The 21,420-nt window shown below is 45.9% G+C and overlaps 1 protein-coding gene across 4 annotated transcripts in view; it reads left to right on the forward strand.

Moving 5' to 3' along the window:
- Positions 1-21,420, forward strand: part of IL31RA (interleukin 31 receptor A) — a 148,514-nt gene that overhangs the window by 23,222 nt on the left and 103,872 nt on the right. For 3 of the 4 annotated variants that reach the window (XM_030193140.1, XM_030193143.1, XM_030193142.1), the window contains exon 2: positions 17,397-17,466. In XM_030193140.1, coding sequence (XP_030049000.1) covers positions 17,412-17,466 — 55 coding nt within the window. In that variant the 5' untranslated portion in view covers positions 17,397-17,411. Of the gene's footprint in view, positions 1-8,005; positions 8,172-17,396; positions 17,467-21,420 lie in introns of all 4 variants that reach the window. The other variant, XM_030193141.1, reaches the window with a different exon arrangement.

A 21,420-nucleotide genomic window follows, 5' to 3' on the forward strand; every position in this document is an offset into this window, starting at 1 on the left:
GGAAAAAAGAACCCAAATTATAGCTACATCATGCAAGGTTCCACATTAGGAGTTACGGACAAAGAAAGGGATCTGGGTGTCATCGCCGATAATACACTGAAACCTTCTGTTTAGTGTGCTGCTGCGGCTCGGAGAGCAAATAGAATGTTGGGTATTATTAGTAAAGGTATGGAAAACAGGTGTGAGGATGTTATAATGCCGTTATATCGCTGCATGGTGCGACCGCACCTTGAGTATTGTGTTCAATTCTGGTCGCCGCATCTCAGGAAAGATATAGTGGAATTAGAAAAGGTGCAGCGAAGGGCGACTAAAATGATAGTGGGGATGGGACGCTTTCCCTATGAAGAAAGACTAAGGAGGCTAGGGCTTTTCAGCTTGGAGAAGAGACAGCTGAGGGGAGACATGATAGAGGTATATAAAATAATGAGTGGAGTGGAACAGGTGGATGTGAAGCGTCTGTTCACGCTTTCCAAAAATACTAGGGCTAGGGGGCATGCAATGAAACTACAGTGTAGTAAATTTAAAACAAATCGGAGAAAATTTTTCTTCACCCAATGCGTAATTAAACTCTGGAATTCGTTGCCGGAGAACGTGGTGAAGGCGGTTAGCTTGGCAGAGTTTTAAAAAGGGTTAGACGGTTTCCTAGAGGGCAAGTCCATAAACCGGTACTAAATGGACTTGGGAAAAATCCACAATTCCGGGAATAATGTGTATAGAATGTTTGTATGTTTGGGAAGCTTGCCAGGTGCCCTTGGCCTGGATTGGCCGCTGTTGTGGACAGGATGCTGGGCTCGATGGACCCTTGGTCTTTTCCCAGTGTGGCATTACTTATGTACTTATACATGCAAAACTTGTAAGTGGATATAAAGTTGTTACACAGTCTAGATTTCTTTCTCCAATGCTGCCTCCTACAGATCTTCCATGGAGAGACTGTATAAAAAGTGTGATAGGGAGTGTAGATGGCATGGATGGGCAGACCGGATAGGCCATATGATCTTTATCTGCCTACATTTGTCTATGTTCCTATGTAAAAAAAAAATTAACTACCATAGAGAAAGGAGTAGCAGAACTTAATGACACAGTTACAGAGAGACACATCCATTTTGCAGGGCACATCCTCAGTTTACCACATAATCACCCAGTCAAAGGGGTCATGCAAGGGACACTAGAAGGAGGCAAAAGAGGAAGTGGTTGATCCCGTATCACGTGGTGAAGCACTTTCAAACAGGACCAGGGACACTGGGAATCACCTAAGATGAAGCACAAATATCACAAAAAAAATACAAAGATTGGAAATTGCAAACTGCCCAGTGCTTCAAAAGGAGCAGGAGAAACTAAAACTAAGACCTGGTCCTCAGATCTAGACTGGCTCATGAGCTCTGCTTTCAGCACCTTGCAGCAACAAGAGACTCCAGTGGTGGTTCTTAAACATGCTGATGTTCTTTTTTGTGTAAAAATGCATTCATACTTGCCTTTCCTTTCTAGACAGAACATGGCCCTGGCATATGGGAATTAAAAACAAGTAGAGTGTAAGGCACAGATAACTGCACCCTGCTTTGTGTACTACACACATCACCTCTCCCATATCCACTCTGCCTGCTTTGTGAAAAGTGGTGTGCTGCAGAACATTTTTTTTAATGTGAGTGTCCCTTGGGCTTGAAAAAGTTGGTCAAGACATAGAGAGGACTGGACAAGTGTCAACAAATTACGTATATGGATTTCTGTTTGTACATTACACATAAGCCAGGTGTTCTAATATAATACAGAGATAAATGGTGAATGGTTAAAATCTTGTGACTAAAACAATTTACCTCTCACCCCCACCAATCCTCCTCCTGTTGTCTTACAGGCTAGTTGGAATAATCTCAAGCTATTTCTGTTGTTCTGCCTGGCAACATGAATTTTGCAATTTTATCAATGAGTGAGGGGATTGGAGGAGGTACAAGGAGTGTGAATGGTGGATTAAAAGGGATGTGTTCATGAGTAAGGTGATATAGAGGGGGTCTCAGATGAGTGTGTCGGTGATTGAAGGGTCGAGTATCAAGAGGAGAGGTGTGAGTGGATCCCCCATCACTGACCCTCCTACTGAGAAATCCCTGTTCTATCCCTCTCCTGAAATTCACTCTTTTCCTCTACTATTCCCCAGATTCCCTAGCCCCACACTGCTCCCCCTTTTCTGTCCACTCCTTCTTTCTGAGCAGTGATCAGAAAGATTGCTTTTCACTCATCCTCAAAAATAGAACATTGCGCTAGATAAGCAAAAACTACATTTGCCTGTATTGGTATCTCCTCTATTGGGCTCCCTGGCTTAAGAACATAAGAGTAGCCATACTGGGTCAAACCAATGGTCCATCTAGCCCAATATCCTGTTTTCCAAACAGTGGCCAAGCCAGGTCACAAGTACCTGGCAGCATAGGCGGTCGGTGGCCCAACTGTTTGGGGAGGCTAAAGGGGGCGGGGTTGGGGGTGGAGCTTAAATCCATAATTGTCTGATAACACACAGAAAAAATAAATAAAAATAAGTCACAATTAATACCTTTTATTAAATTTAGATATTACATATGTATCATATGTCAAAGAATAAAGTGGTTGCTCAAAGCATATACTAACCACAATCGCTCAACTGCAAAACACTATGCACAACTTTGTGCAAAAACATCAGAACCTTACGGTACCATAAATATTACACTGGGCAGAACCTAATACACCAATATACCACCCATATGGAAAATGCAGACCGTCAACAATATGAAAATATCACAATTCTCATGTAGAGCCACAAAACACCCTAATTCATGTTTAATGTGGGATAAAATGCCATAAATAAGTAAATAAATATAAACTTTTAATGTTGAGCACCTGATTCCCAAAGTGGACATATTCCAAACACTATAATGAAAATAAAATGATCTTTTCTACCTTTGTTGTCTGGTGACTTTGTTTTTCTGATCATGCTGCCCCAGGATCCGATTCTGCTGCTATCTGTCCTCTTAACTCCTTTTCCAGGGCTTCCTTTCCATTTATTTCTTTACTTTCCGCCTTTCTTCTCTTGCCCTACATCCGTAAGTAAAAGCTGGGTACTCCACAGACTTGACTGTCCAGTGGATCCAGCTTCTGCCTATTTTCTTCCTCCATGTGCAGTTTTTCTCTCTTCCTTTTCCCTCATATCATCTCCTTCCTCACTCTTCCCTCCCCTCCATCCACCCATGTCCAGCAACCCTCCTGTCCCCCCTGCGTTGATTTGTACTAAAGCTCCTGATCTGAAACTAGCAACTTCCAGTAGTGGTGAAAATCTGTTCTTTCGGCTCAGCCTGTTCTTAAAGATCTAGTGAATAGAAAACGCCTACATGCACTAGTGAAACCACGCCCCTGAAGGGCCAAAGACAAATATCAGGACTCATCGAAGTAGGAAGAAAGCAGTTTTTTGTGAAAAGCCTCTCTGCAGCTGCTGCAGCAGCAGGCGTACCCCCCATCCTATCCTGCTTTTTAATAAAAATGAAACTAGCGCTTCTGTGGCAAAGGTCGCTGAGTACAAGAGACACTATGCCACCAACCCTGGCACGACACAGAAAGATAGCGCCGGCACGACAGAGACACACCTCAGCCACTGCGGAAGCGTTCACCGCATCACTATAGCATCATCACCAGGGAGGAGAGGAAATCGGCAGTCTGCTGCTCAGTGCTGAGCCCGGCCGTCCACTGCAAGCAGAATGTTCGTGTCGTCCCCCGCCCGCCAGTTCAGTTCGCGACTCTTAGATTCTTTCTGCTCCAGCCGCCGGCATTAGAAGCAGCAGCACGCTCCAGCCTTCACTTGCATGGTTCTGCCCTCGCGGAAACAGGAAGTATGTCAAGAGGGCGGAGCCTTGTGAGGGAAGGCTGGAGCCTGCTGCTACTTCTAATGACGGTGCCGCCCGCTCGAGGAAAATTACAATATTTTAAGGTAGGGCGAGGGCAGGAAGGGAACGAGGGTGGGCAGACGTGACATGAGATGATTGACGATGGGGGGGGGAGCGGGGGATCGGGGGGGACTGGAAGAAGGCAGGAAATGGCAGCTGAGGGTAGACGGGGAAGTCTGCAGCTCGCGGGGTGGGGGCAGCAGTTGGGCTGGGGAGGCTTAGCCTCCCCAAGCCTCTTATACCGGGCGCCTCTGCCTGGCAGAAACCCAATTAGCAGCAACATTCCATGCTTCCAAACTTGAGCAAGCAGTTGCTTCCCCATGTCTGTCTCAATAGCAGACTATAGACTTTTCCTCCAGGAATTTGTTCAAACCTTTTTTAAACCAAGATACTCTAACCGCTGTTACCACATCCTCTGACAGGCCCACCCACTTTTGCCCAAGGCCCACCCAGGAATGGCGCACTTGATGTCCCCAATCCCTAGCTGGTTTGCTTCCTTCCCTCTGCTCCCACTCCCATCCGTCGAGTCCTTCAGTTTTTTTTTGTTCTTCTGCGGCGGTGCTTCTGGATTAAAAGTTATTGGTGTGCGCTACCTGTCAGTGATTCGCACACGCGGGCCGGCTTCGGGGTTCGCTCTTCCCATCTCGCCCTCTCCGATGCAACTTCCTGTTAGGGCCGATGCACGCTGCAGAGGGAACCCCGTTTTTCACAGCGAGTGCGCACGCCGGTACTGGAAGCAGCGCGACAGAGGCAGGGAGGAAGAGAGCTGAAGTGCCGGACTCGCGGGACGGGGTTGGAGCACAGGGAAAGGAGCAACAAGCAGGGAGGAAAAGACACAGATGACCTTCGGGGGGGGGGGGGGTCTGGAGGGAAGGGAGAGAAGTGCTGCTATATGGGAGGGGCAGGCTGGGTGGCTGGACATATGGGGGGGGGGCTGTAGGGAGAGAAGGGCTGGAGCTGTGGGGGGAAGAGCTGGAGGGAAAAAGATGCTGGAGCTGTTGGAGGAGGGGCTGCAGGGAAGGGAGAGAAGTGCTGGACCCATGGGGTAGGCTGGAGAGAAGGGAGAGGGGTACTGGACTTGTGGGGGTGGGGGGGCTGGAGGGAAGGGAGAAAGGTGTTGGACCCCTTGGGGGGCAGGGGGGAAGGGAGAGAGGTGTTGTACTCATGGGAGGAGGCGGCGGCTGACTGGCTGGAAGGAAGAGAGGTGCTGAACCTGGGGGAGGGGAGAGGGAGAAGGAAAAGGAAAAAGGGGTACTGAACCCAAGGAATGAAAGAACAGGGAGTCAAATACTAAACACACAGAACAAGTGAGAAAAGGAGGGCGGGCAGGCAAGCCAAATGCGGGAGGGGAGAGAAGCTGGATGGGGAAAGATAGAGGCACAAAGATGGATAGTGAGCATGAAGAGAGAAGAAATGTCAAATGGACAGAAGACCCTAGCGAGAGAATTAAGAGAAGGCAGTGGGAAGCAGAAACCAAAGCCTGGGATGAACATTATTTGGAAAAAAAATGACCAAACAACAAAAAGTAGAAAAAATCATTTTATTTTCTATTTTGTGATTACAATACGTCAGATTTGAAATGTACATCCTGCCAGATGTGGTGTTAGATATGGCCTGGGGCCCAGGGCAGAAATCTAGGAGGGACCCCAAAGCACATTATCAGGCTGCACCTTCTTCAAGTTCTGGCAGGCTTGTGGCTCTCTCTAGCCAGGAGGCCAAGGGTAGTTGCCCTAGCTGCACTCCTCTAACACCATCCCTGGCATGTGTCATCTTTTTTTTTTGCACAGTATAGGAGGAAATGCATCTCTTTGTATTTCTCTGGTATTGTACTACATGAAAAGGCTGGCTTCTTGGGATTTCGGTTTAATTCATGTTTATATTTGTGGTCACCTATTCTGTATTTGACATTTGTGTTCTGTGTGTGTGACCAAGGTATTCTTTTATTATGAATATTCTATGTAGCATTCTGTAGTAATTTGGCTTGTTCAGTTTTCCTAATAGATGTATTGATATTTTAGGGCATCACTGTAATATTTAGGGCCCTAAAATATTGTAGGTAGAATCCTTGTTTTGGGAGCTAGTGCTGGAATGATAGATTTGATCTAGGTTCTGAGTAGCTTGAATTACTTTACTCGTCTGTTATTGAGATTACACAAGAGACAAATATGTATTTGGTGAGTTTTATGGGGAAGTGTCCTAGCCCTGCTCTGCATCCACTGTTGGGGAAGGGCCAGGGGGTTCTGTGGATGCAGAATGTATTTGGCTTCAATGCCATATAAGACAGAGCTTCCCAAACTGTGGGTTGGGAGACCAAATGGGGTCACAAAACCCACATTTGGGGTCACAACTTGAGTGGGCTCTCTATAGGTACATAATTGTTCTGCACCTCTAGGGGGGTCACATAATTTTATTTGGCCTCTATTATGGGGTTGTGGCCACAAAAGAATTGACAAACCCTGATACAGGAGAAGCATATATGTGTTGGGGGACCATGGCTCAATGGGGACTGAAGAGTGCAGTCTTTTGGACTTCCCTCAAGCTTCAGTGTGGCCTGCACTGCTACCCTCAATGAAGTTATTGGGAGCGGAGTAGGGGTGGAGCATGGGGTGAGGCAGGGTACGGGTGCATCAGATGGTGGGTTTTTCTCTTTCAGAAAGTTGGCAATCCTAGTGCCCACCCATCTGACCTGTTGGCCCACCCAAAAATTGCCTTCTGGCTACGCCACTGCCCTAGTCTTTGTACTTTTAGAACGAGTAAAAATTGATTTACTTCTACTCGTTCTACACCACTCAGGATTTTGTAGATCTCAATCAATCATATCCCCCCCCCCCCCCACCACCACCATCTGTCTCTTTTCCAAGCCCTAACCTCTTTAGCCATTCCTCATATGAGAGAAGTTCCATCCTCTTTATAATTTTAGTTGCTCTTCTTTGATCCACTGATTGGTAAGGAGACTATTGCTTCCTTGAACACTTCTTCATTTATATTGGATCCTGGCCTACTTATTTAATTAAGTAGTTGTCCCTGGTCTAGTTGACTGGTTGAGATCCATTGTGAACTGCTCTGAGGTAGGGTTACCATACATCCGGATTTACCCGGACATGTCCTCTTTTTGAGGACATATCCGGGCGGGTTTTGCCAGTTCGCCCGTTTGTCCGGATTTCTGGACAAACGGGTGGGCGGGCGGCGGACCTATCCTAGCCTCCCCTCACCTTCCCTTACTTACTATCTACTGCCCTGGTGGTCTAGTGACCTCTTAATCAGGACAGGAAAGAGCCCCCTCTTTCCTGCCTGGAGCGTTGCCCTTGCCTGCATCCTGTTGCTGTGTGACGGTCTTAGGATTCAAAGTGGGCGCCGAGAGTTGATGTGGCCTTGCGAAGAGGTCAGTGGACCACCAGGGCAGTAGATAGTAAGGGGAGGGGAGGTGACGGGGGGAGGGTAATATGTGACCCAGGGGAGGGGAGGTGACGCGGGGCAGGGGAGGGGGCAGAGAGGTAGATCTGGGAGTCATCAGCATAGAGCTGGTACTGAAAGCCATGGAATGATATCAGAGAGCCAAGGGAAGAAGTGTAGATGGACAACAGGAGAGGACCGAGAACAGAGCCTTGAGGTACACTGATTGGTAGTGGGATAGAAGTGGAAGAGGATCCACCAGAGTGTCCACTAAAGGTGCGAAGCGAGAGGTAGGAGGAGAACCAGGAAAGAAAAGAGCCCTGGAATCCAAATGAAGACCCTACTCTGAGGGAAGCATGACTTTGTCATCTATGAAAAAACATCTGGTGAAACCACAATTGAAAAAAAACTTCTTTCCCTACCCCTCATAGTAGCTATTTCTCTTTTGCCAGATAGGGACAAGAACCCTGACGGCACTGCAGAATCAGTAGAGTCATTACCCTCTCTGCATGTGAGCCAGAAAAAAAAGTACATCTTACTCTGCAGGCCAAACTGGTCATGGGCAGGAAATGTATGGCAGACTGGAAAGACATATTCTGTACTAATACTTTCCTGTCATTGTGTGTCTGTTGTAAAAGAGTTGAGAGTCAAGTCTTCAGTTACTGTAACTGTTATTAATCATTTCCTTCTTTTCTTATAACTTCGTTTACATCTAGAATAGACTCTTTGTTAATGCTGCAATGATGGGCCTACAAATATGTGATTGACAGAGAGGAAGTTGCTGGTGTGGGACTGCTCAGTCATGCAGTTTATGTGAATTACTGAAGAGATTCTTACTCTTTTGAGGAAATATAACCCACTTTCTAAACTTACCACATGGAGGTACCTGATTTTGCAATCTACTATGTTATTCTGAAATAAGAAAATGTTTTTCATACTGCAATCTGTAATATAGCCTTGTTCACTTTGTTAAAATTCATTTACACAATACAAAAAGCCACACTAAAAGAAAATCAAGCCTTCCACATATTGTTTAAAGTCTTAAACAACAGGTAGTAGTATTTATTTAGAAATATTTATATTCTGCATTATCTCAAATTCTAAGCAGACACATTTCCTATAGTGATTGTATACAGAGGTTCTGGTTCCAGCTACACTACTGGTTCAGTTGGCATTAGACTCTGACATGAAATGGCTTTTGAAGCTATTCTTTAAATGTAAATAATTTTTTGTTTATGAAGTATAAAATATGAATGTATCCTGATGTATTGAGAGCGACTCAGAGGAAGAGAAGGCAATCAACAGTTCATTTGAGACCACAAATGTTACTTTAGAGGCTGACTGAATTTTGTTTTGGTTTTGGGTATGGCACCGAAACCAACTCGGCTGAAAATGCCTATGCATTATCAGTAGATATCAAAACTGTAGCCCCGCCACCACAAGCCTGTCCTTCCCCAAGCCAGCCTCCCTTACCAGAAAAACCATTTTCTCCCTGGGCTGCCCACCAACTCTGCCCTTCCCCCCCCAGCCTATCTTTTAAAAGCACTGGTGGTCTAGTGGCCTCCCTAGGGCAGAAGCATCCCAAGTTGCTCCTTCCCCCACTGACTGCATTGTGAAAATTGTGTCCATGACCCCATGGCAGCCTTGTGGCTGCCATTTTGAAATTGGGAATGGCATGAGCAAGACATCGCTCCTGCTCATGCCATTTCCAATTCCAAAATGTCAGTTCATGTCAGGGGAAGGAGATAGTCTGGACCTTGTGGGAAGGGCAGATCATAGGCATTGCTATAGGGTGGCAAGGGGGGGTGGGGCAAATGCCCCCCAAATCTTAGTTGCACCCCCTTTATACCCCCATGGTCTTCTCCCTTCCCTCAAACTTGCCCTCCTCCTGCAGCTCCTTCCTGCTCCAGGATGGTCAGCACTGTGAAAAATAACAAACAACATTGCAAGCAAAGAGTAGCCAGCACAGAGCCTCCCGCTGAAGCTCTTGCTCAGGCTCTGGCTGCCCTGCACACCTGCCTCCCTCTGATGCACACTTCCTGCTGCTGTAGGGGATGAACCAGCAGGGCCCGACAGAGCTGCAATATGAGACTCTGTGCTGGATGCCCTTTGCTTGCAATGTTTGTTTTTACATTTTTTTGGTGCTTCAGCTTCAGTCCAAATGCAGGAAGGAGCTGCAGGAGGAGGGTAAGCTTGAGGGAAGAGGGGGGTGGACCAAGTAGGTTAGATTGACAGAAGACAGTACGAGGCTATCTAGCCCATTATATGGGTTGAAACCAGTAGGCGTAGCTTGTTGGCAGGCGGAGTCACAAATACACCCAAAACAATAGCAAACGCTATGGAAAGCAATAGTAAAAGATTATTAGAAATAATGAAATGCCTATGCATGATCCATCTGTAAAAAGTCAAAAGCTATTCCAGTTGGATAGGCTGTGCCTTAAAAGTTGGAGGACAAAAGATTTTAGTTTTTACTTATTGACAGCTTTTTAATTTATTTGAAAGCATCCCATATGTAGATATAAATATCATAAAATCAAAACTGAATTTCACTAAAACAGCTTCAAAAGTTATTGTAGTTGGTGGAAACAGCACTAATAACGGCTGTATTTTGGGCTAATTTATCTACACTGTTCTATATAATATAGTAATACATGGCAACATTTCAGTGAGGATATCCAGTTTACTGATGGGTTCATCTTAACTGTTATTGTAATCTACCTTGAGAAGCCTGGTGTTATAAAAATTGGAAGTAAAATTAAACTCTCCTTTCATTGGGGCACGTGGAGGGGCATAAGCGAACGCCCATCTCCATGGGCGTCTATCTCCGAGAACGGGTACGTGAAGGGGCAGGACAAACCGTATTTTTGGAAAAAAATGGGCGTCCATCTTTTTTCCGATAATACGGTTTGTGCCAGCCAAATGCATCGGATTTGAGCTGGGCAGTATCATTTTTCAGCGTTAATGGAAACCGAAGGCGCCCAGCTCAAAAACGAACAAATCCAAGGCATTGGGTCGTGGCAGGGGCCAGGATTCGTAGTGCACTGGTCCCCCTCACATGCCAGGACACCAACCGGGCACGCTAGGGGGCACTTGTAACAATTTAAAAAAAAGTTAACTACCTCTGAAGTCCATAGTTCCCTTCCCTTGGGTGCTGAGCCCCCCAAATCCCACCCAAAACCCACTCCCCACAACTCTACACCATTACCATAGCATTTATGGCTGAAGGGGAGCACCTAGATATGGGCACAGTGGGTTTTGGGGGCGGTTTAGAGGGCTCCCATTTACTACCACAAGTGTAACAGGTAGGGGGGGATGGGCCTGGGTCCACCTGGCTGAAGTCCACTGCACCCACTAACAACTGCTCCAGGGACCTGCATACTGCTGTGATGGAGCTGGGTATGACATTTGAGGCTGGCATACAGGCTGGGAAAAAAAGTTTTAAAAGTTCTTTTTTTTGGGTGGGAGGGGGTTAGTGACCACTGGGGGAGTCAGGGGTGGTCATTCCCAATACCCTCTGGTGGTCATCTGGTCATTTAGGGCACTTTTTTGGGACTTGTTCGTGAAAAAAGGGTCCAAAAAAGTGACCCAAATTTGCGCTAAAAACGCCTTTCTTTTTTCGATTATCAGCTGAGGACGCCCATCTCTCCTGGGCCGATAAACACACCCCAGTCCCACCTTCACCACACCTCTGACATGCCCCCGTCAACTTTGGCCGTTTCCGCAACAGATTGCAGTTTAAGACGCCCAAAATCGGCTTTTGATTATACCGATTTCAGCGCCCATGGGAGAAAGACGCCGCCCTCCCGATTTGGGTTGAAATATGGGCGTCTTTCTCTTTCGAAAATAAGGCTGATAGAATCACATCTTCACCTCATCTCTTTTGTACAAATGGATTATTCTGTTTTGAGCATGTTTCAGGGACAAGTGGTTTTCATGTCAAAATAATAAAAATAAATATTTTCTTTTATGCAGGTCTCTCATTTGTTTATAACTAAATGGGCTATAAGCCCCTAATGCAGTCCATTGGTTTTCTTATATTTTGTCCTTGTGATGACTTATACTGTGCCAAAACTGGAAATACAGTGAGACAGAATGATAGAATTCAGTACCATCTAAAATTTATTAATTAACATTGTAATTGTGTTCACATTTGGGTAATAACTGAGAAAATGCTGTTGAAAACGGACTTGAAGAAGAAATAAATATGTATCACAGAAATGGGAAATGTTGGCACATTTATACTGACTCTGGATTTCTGCATGAAGGTAGCTCTGCCCTCATTATTTAATATCTTTCTTTTAAATAGAAGTAATAAACAATATTAAGTGCATTTTTATAATATACCACTGTAATCAACAAAACAAAAGGAGCAATGGGAGCTGGTCTTAGCCTTCCAAAGTTCCATAGAAACCTATGGAACTTTGGAAAGCTAAGTGCTTTGAAAATATGCCTCATTGTGTATCTGGATTTTCCGAAGACGTTTGACAAAGTACCTCATGAAAGACTCCAGAGGAAATTGGAGAGTCATGGGATAGGAGGTAATAACATAGTAACATAGTAGATGATGGCAGAAAAAGACCTGCATTTGTACCTGTCCTTTTCAGGGCACAGACCATATAAGTCTGCCCAGCAGTATTTCCCGCCTCCCAACCACCAGTCCCGCCTCCCATCACCGGCTCTGGTACAGACCGTATAAGTCTGCCCTCCCCTATCCTCACCTTCCAACCACCACCCCCTCTTCCCCCCAACTGCTCCGCCACCCAATTTCAGCTAAGCTTCTGAGGATCCATTCCTTCTGCACAGGATTCCTCTATGCATATCCCACGCATGTTTGAACTCCGTTACCGTTTTCATCTCCACCACCTCCCGCGGGAGGGCATTCCAAGCATCCACCACCCTCTCCGTGAAAAAATACTTCCTGATATCTTTCCTGAGTCTGCCCCCCTTCAATCTCATTTCATGTCCTCTCGTTCTATATATTCTATTGTGGATTAAAAACTGGTTACAAGATAGAAAACAGAGAGTACGGTTAAATGGTCCGTATTCTCAATGGAGAACTACTACTACTACTACTATTTGACATTTCTAAAGCGCTACTAGGGTTACGCAGCGCTGTACAATATAACATAGAAGGACAGTCCCTGCTCGAAGAGCTTACAATCTAATGGACAAATGTACAGACAATCAAGTAGTGGCAGTCAAATTGGGACAGTCTAAGGTTAGGTGCCGAAGCCAACATTGAAGAGGTGGGCTTTGAGCAAGGATTTGAAGATGGGTAGGGAGGGGGCTTGGCGTAGGGCCACAGGAAGTTGATTCCACGCATAGGGTGAGGCGAGGCAGAATGGGCAGAGCCTGGAGTTAGCGGTGGTGGAGAAGGGTACTGAGAGGAGGGATTTGTCCAGTGAGCGGAGGTTTCGGGCGGGAACGTAAGGGGAGATGAGGGTGGAGAGGTAATGAGGGGCTGCAGACTGAGTGCATTTGTAGGTGAGAAGGAGAAGCTTGAACTGAATGCGGTATCTGATCGGAAGCCAGTGAAGCGACCTGAGGAGGGGGGTAATATGAGTGTATCGGTTCAGGCGGAATATAAGACAAGCAGCAGAGTTCTGAATGGATTGAAGTGGGGATAGATGGCTAAGTGGGAGGCCAGTGAGGAGAAGGTTGCAGTAGTCAAGGCGAGAGGTAATGAGGGCGTGGATGAGAGTTCGGGTGGTGTGTTCAGAGAGGAAAGGGCAAATTTTGCTGATGTTAAAGAGGAAGAAACGATAGGTCTTGGCTGTCTGCTGGATATGCGCAGAGAATGAGAGGGAGGAGTCGAAGATGACTCCAAGGTTGCGGGCAGATGAGACGGGGAGGATGAAGGTGTTATCAACTGAGATCAAGAGAGGAGGTAGAGGAGAGGTGGGCTTTGGTGGAAAGACTATAAGCTCGGTCTTGGACATGTTCAGTTTCAGGTGGCGGTTGGACATCCATGCAGCAATGTCAGACAAGCAGGCCGATACCTTTGTCTGGGTCTCCACGGTGATGTCTGGTGTGGAGAGATACAACTGGGTGTCATCAGCATAAAGATGATAGTGGAAACCATGAGATGAGATCAGTGAGCCCAGGGAAGAGGTGTAGATTGAAAAAAGAAGGGGTCCAAGGACAGATCCCTTGGGAACTCCTACAGAGAGCGGGATGGGGGTGGAGGAAGAACCGTGAGAGTGTACTCTGACGGTACGATGGGAGAGATAGGAGGAGAAGGGTAGTTAGTGGGGTTCCCCAGGGCTCTGTGCTGGGACCGCTGCTTTTTAACATATTTATAAATGACCTAGAGATGGGAGTAACTAGTGAGGTAATTAAATTTGCTGATGACACAAAGTTATTCAAAATCGTTAAATCATGGGAGGATTGTGAAAAATTACAAGCAGACCTTAGGAGACTGGGAGATTGGGCGTCTAAATGGCAGATGACGTTTAATGTGAGCAAGTGCAAAGTGATGCACGTGGGAAAGAGGAACCTGAATTATAGCTATGTCATGCAAGGTTCCACGTTAGGAGTCACGGACCAAGAAAGGGATCTAGGTGTCGTGGCTGATGATACGTTGAAACCTTCTGCTTAGTGTGCTGCTGCGGCTAAGAGAGCAAACAAAAAGTGAGGATGTTATAATGCCTTTGTATTGCTCCATGGTGCGACTGCACCTTGAATATTGTGTTCAATTCTGGTCGTTGCATCTCAAAAAAGATATAGTGGAATTAGAAAAGGTGCAGAGAAGGGCAACGAAAATGATAAAGGGGATGGGACGACTTCCCTTACACACACACACACACACACACACACACACACACACACACACACACACACACACACACACACACTCCTCTCCATTCCCCCCCAAATTCTTGCTAGTATAGTGGGCCCTCCACCCAACCCGCGATCCCTAAACCGAGGCCCTCTGACCTCATACTTTGAATGAGACAAGAGGAAGCTCACTCGCTCCTGCTTCAGTTGCCATCATCTTCAAAATGGTGGTGCCTTGCCCAGTACCCTGTATCCTGGGATGTACTGGTAAGGGCTAGTTTACCATATAAGGGAATTTCTAATTAAAAAAAAAAAAAGGCATCCAGCAATAAAAACTCTCCAAGAAGAAACTGACAGAGAGAGAGAGAGAGAGAGAGAGAGAGAGAGAGAGAGAGAGATGATTCCTTGCCGTAAACGGAGCACTTGCTAGCCAGAAGGGGCTTTCTGCTTACTGCATAAACGTGAGCATGGTGGAGCTCACAAACTATTTCTTTGAAATAAAACTTCTTTGCTTAAGGTTCTCCTTGGCCCAAGAGCAGGTATTCTAAGCCAGGTGGGGGAAGGGCCACTATTCAGTCTCTCCAGGGAGAAGTGAAAGCTCTAACACCTGCCATTGTGCAGGAGAGGTGGGGCGACGAAAGTGATAAAGGGGATGGGATGACTTCCTTATGAGGAAAGGCGGTACTGGCTAGGGCTCTTCAGCTTTGATAAAAGACGGCTGAGGGGAGATATGATAGAGGTCTATAAAATAATGAGTGGAATTGAACGGGTAGATGTGAATCATTTGTTTACTCTTTCCAAAAATACTAGGACTAGGGGACATGCAATGAAGCTACAAAGTAGTAAATTTAATACAAATCGGAGAAAACCTTTCTTCACTCAACGTGTAATTAAATTCTGGAATTCGTTGCCAGAGAATGTGGTAATGGTGGTTAGCTTAGCAGGGTTTAAAAAGGGTCTTGGCAGCTTCCTAAAGGAAAAGTCCGTAGACCATTATTAAATTGAGATTGGGTGGCAGATCTGGTGTTGGGAGGCGGGGCTGGTGGTTGGGAGGCGGGGATAGTGCTGGCCAGACTTATACGGTCTGTGCCAGAGCCGGTGGTGGGAGGCGGGGATAGTGCTGGGCAGACTTGTACGGTCTGTGCCCTGAAAATGACAGTTATAAATCAAGGTAAGATATACACAAACACTAGCACATATGAGTTTGTCTTGTTGGGCAGACTGGATGGACCGTGCAGGTATTTTTCTGCCGTCATCTGCTATGTTATTATGTTACTTGGGAAAATCCACTGCTTATTTCTGGGATAAGCATCATAAAATGTGTTGAGCTTTTCTGGGATCTTGCCAGGTATTTGTGACCTGGATTGGTCACTGTTGGAAACAGGATACTGGGCTTGATGGACCTTTGGTCTGTCCCAGTGTGGCAATACTTATGTACTTAGACTATCCTGCTTATTTTCGAAAGAGATCGCCAGCCATCTTCCGACACAAATCGGGAGATGGCCGGCCATCTCCTGAAGCCGGCCAAATCGGTATAATGGAAAGCCGATTTTGGCCGGCTCCAACTGCTTTCCGTCGCAGAGCCAGCCAAAGTTAAAGGGGGCGTTTTGGAAGGGTATGGAAGGCGGGACAGGGGCGTGGTTATGAGATGGCCGGCTTCGGCTGATAATGGAAAAAAGATGGACGGCTCTGACGAGCATTTGGCCAACTTCACTTGGTCCATTTATTTTTAGAACCAAGCCTCAAAAAAGTGCCCCAATTGACTAGATGACCACCGGAGGGAATCGGGGATGACCTCCCCTTACTCACCCAGTGGTCACCAACCCCCTCCCACCCAAAAAAAAACTAAAAAACATTTTTTTGCCAGCCTCTATGCCAGTGATGGCGAACCTTTCAGAAGCGAGTGCCCAAACAGCAACCCAAAATCTAATTATTTATCGCAAAGTGCCATTCTCCCTCCCTCTCGTGCCCTCTCCACCTCCCCCCGAGTTCCAGGGTCCACCTCCCCCTGGGCTTCAGGGTCCCCCTCCTTCCCAGTTCAACAGGATCCCCCCTCCCTCTGAGTTCCACAGGGTCCCCTCTCCCTCCCAGTTCCAGGGCCAGGGTCCCCCTCCCCTCCCCTCTCCCTCCCTCCCACCCAGTTCCAGACAAAAGCTTTTCCTGAGCAGCCCGCCTTCCCTCCGTCTGAGTACCAGGGCCCCCCTCCGAAATTTAAAAGTCATACCTGGTCGGGGTTAAGGCAGCATCAGCGGCAGCAGCAGCAGTGAAAAGCGTGCTGACTCGGCGCACCTTCAGCCTTCCCTTCTGTCTGTCAAGCTCTAGTCCCGCCCTTGCGGAAACAGGAAATGAGGGCAGGACCAGAGCTTAAGAGACAGAAGGGAAGGCTGAAGGCGCGCCAAGTCATTATGCTTTTCACTACTGCTGCCGACGCCGCCTTAACCCCAACCAGGTATGACTTAAATTTCGGAGATGCTCGGAGGGCGGGGCAGGGGGGCTGGAACTGGCTGAGGCGACAGCGCGTTTGCTAACAGAGAGGGCTCTGCGTGCCCTAGGTTCGCCATCACTGCTCTATGCCAGCCTCAAATGTCATACCCAGCTCCCTGACAGCAGTATGCAGGTCTCTGGAGCAGTTTTTTGTGGGTGCAGTTCACTTTAGGCAGGTGGACCCAGGCCCATCCCCCCTACCTGCTACACTTATGGTGGTAAATGGGAGCCCTCCAACCCCCCCCCCAAACCCATTGTACCCATATGTAGGTGCCCCATTCACCCATAAGGGCTATGGTAATGGTGTGGAGTGGGTGTTGGGGGGGATTTGGGGGGGATCAGCACCCAAGGTAAGGGAGGTATGCACCTGGGAGCAATTTTTGAAGTCCATTGCAGTGCCCGCTAGGGTGCCCGGTTGGTAACCTGGCATGTCAGGGGGACCAGTGCACTACAAATGCTGGCCCCTCCCACAACCAAATGCCTTGGATTTGGCTGGGTTTGGCCAGCGCCGTTCGATTATGCCCCTCCATGGAACTGTATAAGACCTACTGAACTTATTTTCTTTTAAAAGAGCAACTACCTCTAAAGCGTTAGCAAGTGACTTATTCCGGCAAGTGAGCAAATCCTCAGCACTGGTACAGTGGTGTTTGTGGCTATGCTTCTTTGGACTCTGAACCTCAGTGGTTACAATAAAAAAAAAAGTCTAAAAAGTAATTTGGGGGCTTTTGGATCTCATACTGATTTATTGCTTTTATGATTACTAAACAATGATATATCGCTGCTCTCCCACTACACTGAAGGAATAATGTAAAGGAGACACTCAAATGTTATATTTATTTCTTTTAGTAATTGTGAGCTACAATGATGTTCTTCATCCTTTGGATTTCCACCATACTTTGCAGAAGCCATTCAGAAGGTAAGATGAAATAAATCCTGCTGTTATGGACTTGCTTTTCCTCAAATGTTGTTCTGAATTCAGTATTTTGTATTAACTAGTTACATGGTAGATGACAGCTGAAAAACAATTTAATTAAAAACATTTTAAAAAGCAAGCATATAAAAGGTCAAAAAACAAAAGAACATTGATGTGCTGCGGTGGCTTCCCAGGTGTGCTGTAGTCAAGAGGCGATCCCTTGGGGATCTCCTCTGGCCTACCCTTCCCTGGCTCTGTAGCTGTGTACGCTCTCAAGAAGCGTCAGCTGGCTCGCAGTGACGATTTGGCTCGGGTTCAGCAGCGCTTCCTGCGCCACTTCCTGTGGGTGTGTATGATCCTCTCGGTAACCACCTACATACCCAGGGTCCTCCAAGACATCCAAATACTGCCTCCTCCTCCCTCCAATAATTCAGTGGCAGCTGCACTTGCTCTCTGCTTGGACTGATGCAGCAAGGTTCACCCTGAAACACACACGGGCCAGCAGCATCAGAAGTCACCTGATCTACTGGCACATGTATATGGCAACCTCCACATGCAGCTGGCCTATGCATGTGTCAGTATGAGCCTTGCTGCATCAGCTCGGGCAGAAAGCAAGTGCAGCACTGAATTACAGAAGGGAGGACTCAGAGGACTTGCACAGTGGCAGTTAACCATGGCTTGTCACCAAAGCGGTGTTTGATGATATGAGTTCAGATGAGGACTGATAGGGGGTCTGGAAAAAGTATGGATGGTATGTGGGTGCATGGAGAGGGCTTGAAAAAAGATGCATTGTGTGAGTGTGCAAGGAGGGGGGGTTAGAAAAAAAGATGAATGGTATGTGTGTGTGTGTGGTGGGGAGCTGGAAAAAAGGTAGATGGAGTGTGGATGCAGGGAGGGGGGCTAAAAAATAAATAAATAAAGGTAAGTGGATGGCATGTGGATGTAAGGAGGGAGCTGGAAAAACATCACCAAGCGCAGATTTCCCTCTGATTTATTTTTTTAAAGATGAGGGTGATGGATGGGTGGGGGGATTCACTTTAAAATGGTTGCTTGTGAATGCAAGTTATTTGTGGTTATAATGATAATACAATGTTAAACATTTTAATTATTTAACTTTTAATGCAATCTTAATACTTATTTGTTAAATGATAACATAAATATATATATATATATATATATATATCCTTAGAAAACTGATGGTGTGCCTTTGACAATTTTCGCGCCTTGTAAGTGTGCCACGAGATGAAAAAGGTTGAAAATCACTGCTCTACCTTCAGCTGTTTTTTTTCTTTGCAGACTATGTACCAAGAGTTATGTATCACTGGATTTTGTGAGATAGGCATACAAACCCCCTAAGAAAAAGGAACAGAAAATTGAGATAGGCTGCAGAGAAAAATCAGAGGCACATTCTTCCTGCTACTGAAGCAGAAATTCCCTTACCTGAGAGAGCCTTTCCTAGAGCAGTGGGGAGGGGAAGGAAGGAACACATTGAGGGGACAATGCACAAAGCATTACTGCAGCTTTTAACCCAGTTTTACTGACTGAGCAATGCTCAAAGATACCGCTTTTTTTTCCATTATCGCCGAAAGCCGGCCATCTGGTAGCCACACCCATGCCCGCCCATGCCCCACCTTCGCTTCGCCGGCGACACGCCCCCTTGAACTTTTGCCGGCGAGGTGACGGGAAAGCGGCGATGCTGTTAAAAAGCCAGCTTTCGATTATACGCTTTTAGCTGCTTTTGCGAAATCGCCGGCGATCTCCCGATTTGTGTCGGAAGATCGCCGGCGAAAAGTTTCGATTATAAGCTGGTATGTTACTATGTTAAAGGAGCCAAAGTCACTAACTGCTAATAAAGTTGTATTCCACAGTTCTACTAAAATCTCAACTGAGACCATCTGAAAAATTATTTATTTATTTACAACATTTATATCCCACATTATCCAAGGAGGCTTGAGTTCAATGTGGCTTACAGTAATTAGTTGATAGAGAAAACATTGGAATTCTTTAAATTTAAAACAGATGATACTTCATCACTAGAAATCAGGGCTCAATTTCGATGATTCATATTTTTTTTCTCTTAACCTTCCAATCGGCCATGATAAAACTGATCAAACAATGATCTGACCATGACAAAAATTCCCCTCTGAGCTCCTCCTTCACAGTTTGCCAGAGTTTACAAGTTGGAGCAACAGCCTCCTAAATTTGAGGCGACATCTATTAGGAATTCTCCTAATTTATTTCAGAATATGGGTCCCTGTAGCATTTGAATCCACCAGGCATTCTGCCTTTTTCTGTATAATGCCCTCTCTCTGGAGTGGAGGAATAGTCTAGTGGTTAGTGCAGCAGACTCTGATCCTTTGGAACTGGGTTCAATTCCCACTGCAGCTCCTTGTGACTCTGGGCAACTCACTTTAACCCCTCCATTGCCCCAGGTACGAATAAGTACCTGTATATACTATGTAAACTGTTTTGAATGTAGTTACAAAAACCACAGAAAGGCAGTAGGCATATCAAGCCCCATTCCCTTCCCCCCCTCTACCTACCCCAATTCGATTGCAAAATTCCAGAGATTATGACTTGGGGTCATATTCCCATAGGTTACAATGGAACTTTGTAAGACTAAGTGCTTTGAAAATACGCCTTTACGTTACTTTTTAAGTCTAAGTGCTTTGAAAATATGCCTCTTTTTTCCAGGAAACCTAACAACCAATTTCTCAAACCCTGATAACTACACAACACAGAAAATTCTTTCAGCTTTAGAAAGTGGTGATCAATTAGGCAATCCCTCTTCTCTTCTTCAACCCATGTGATTTATTGAAAAAAAAATGGGGGGGGGGGGGAGCAAGTTGGTGGTCTGAGCAGATGTTTGTGCTTTGACTCTACAATTTTTCTCCTGAGTTTAACAATAACCTATTATCCCTTTTGAGTGAAAGGAGAAGGTGCGGGTATTTCCCCCTGAAGCTTTGTTGATCCCTTTGGCTTAGAAGTTGGATGCTTTTGTGACTCATGGTCTGAGCATGGTGGAGCCTCTCTGCTTTCTGAAATAAAAAAAGTAACAAGAAAAAAGTTAAATATCCAGAGAGTTTGGAACAATGTAAAATAGTTTTGTAAAATTAATATCAATTTTATGCAAAATACTAGTAAAAAAGGCCCTTTTTGGTGAGCAATGAAACGGGCGCTAGCAAGGTATTTGATTTCTGCAATGATTGTGTTGAAAGAGGTTTATTGTATAATTGTGTTGTGTTGGTAATGAATATTTGACATTTTTGTGTTATGTGCCATTTCATTTTGTATTTTTTGTTTTGTTGCATGGGAAGGAGTATGTGTGAGTGTGAGTTGATGTTTGGTTAGGGGGTGTGTGTGTAGTGTTTGGTTAGTTGTCATCAGTGTGTGTGTGTCTCAGAGCGTGTGGCAGTGTGTCTCACTGATAGAGTGAGTGTGCGTGTTTTTTTTAGTGTTTTTTTGTTTTGTTTTGTTGTTGAGGGGTGCGGTGGTTGTGTGTCTGTGTGTGAGAGAGTGTAAGACATTGTTTGTGTGATAGTGTGAGTGTGTGTAGGTGAGAGTTTTGTACGCACTGGGTGTTTGTTGGTGGATGTGTCAGTGTGGTTCTTTGATATTTTGTTTGTATCTCACAATGTCAGGTTTTTTTGTTTGTTTTTGTTGAATTGATAGGTTGTATGAAGGGGGCTTGGAGGTTTTTTTTTTTTTTAGGGGTGAGGAGAGTGGGTTTTTCCCGGAATGTGTTTTTTAAATGTGTTTTTGTGTGTGTTGGGGGGGGGGGGGGGGGTTCGGTGAATGTCCCTTGCTTGCAAAGTTTTTTTTTTGTGTTGTGCTGGCAAAGTGTTTTTGAACTGAGAGGGTTTTGCAGGGGGTTTGGATTCGGGTCTGCGTGTGTTTTTTGTTGGGGGTGGAGGGTAAGAGTCATCTTCATCGTTGTTACGGCTGCCGGCTGCAGTA

This window comes from Microcaecilia unicolor, chromosome 2 (assembly GCF_901765095.1).
Source record: "Microcaecilia unicolor chromosome 2, aMicUni1.1, whole genome shotgun sequence".
Classification (NCBI taxonomy): domain Eukaryota; kingdom Metazoa; phylum Chordata; class Amphibia; order Gymnophiona; family Siphonopidae; genus Microcaecilia; species Microcaecilia unicolor.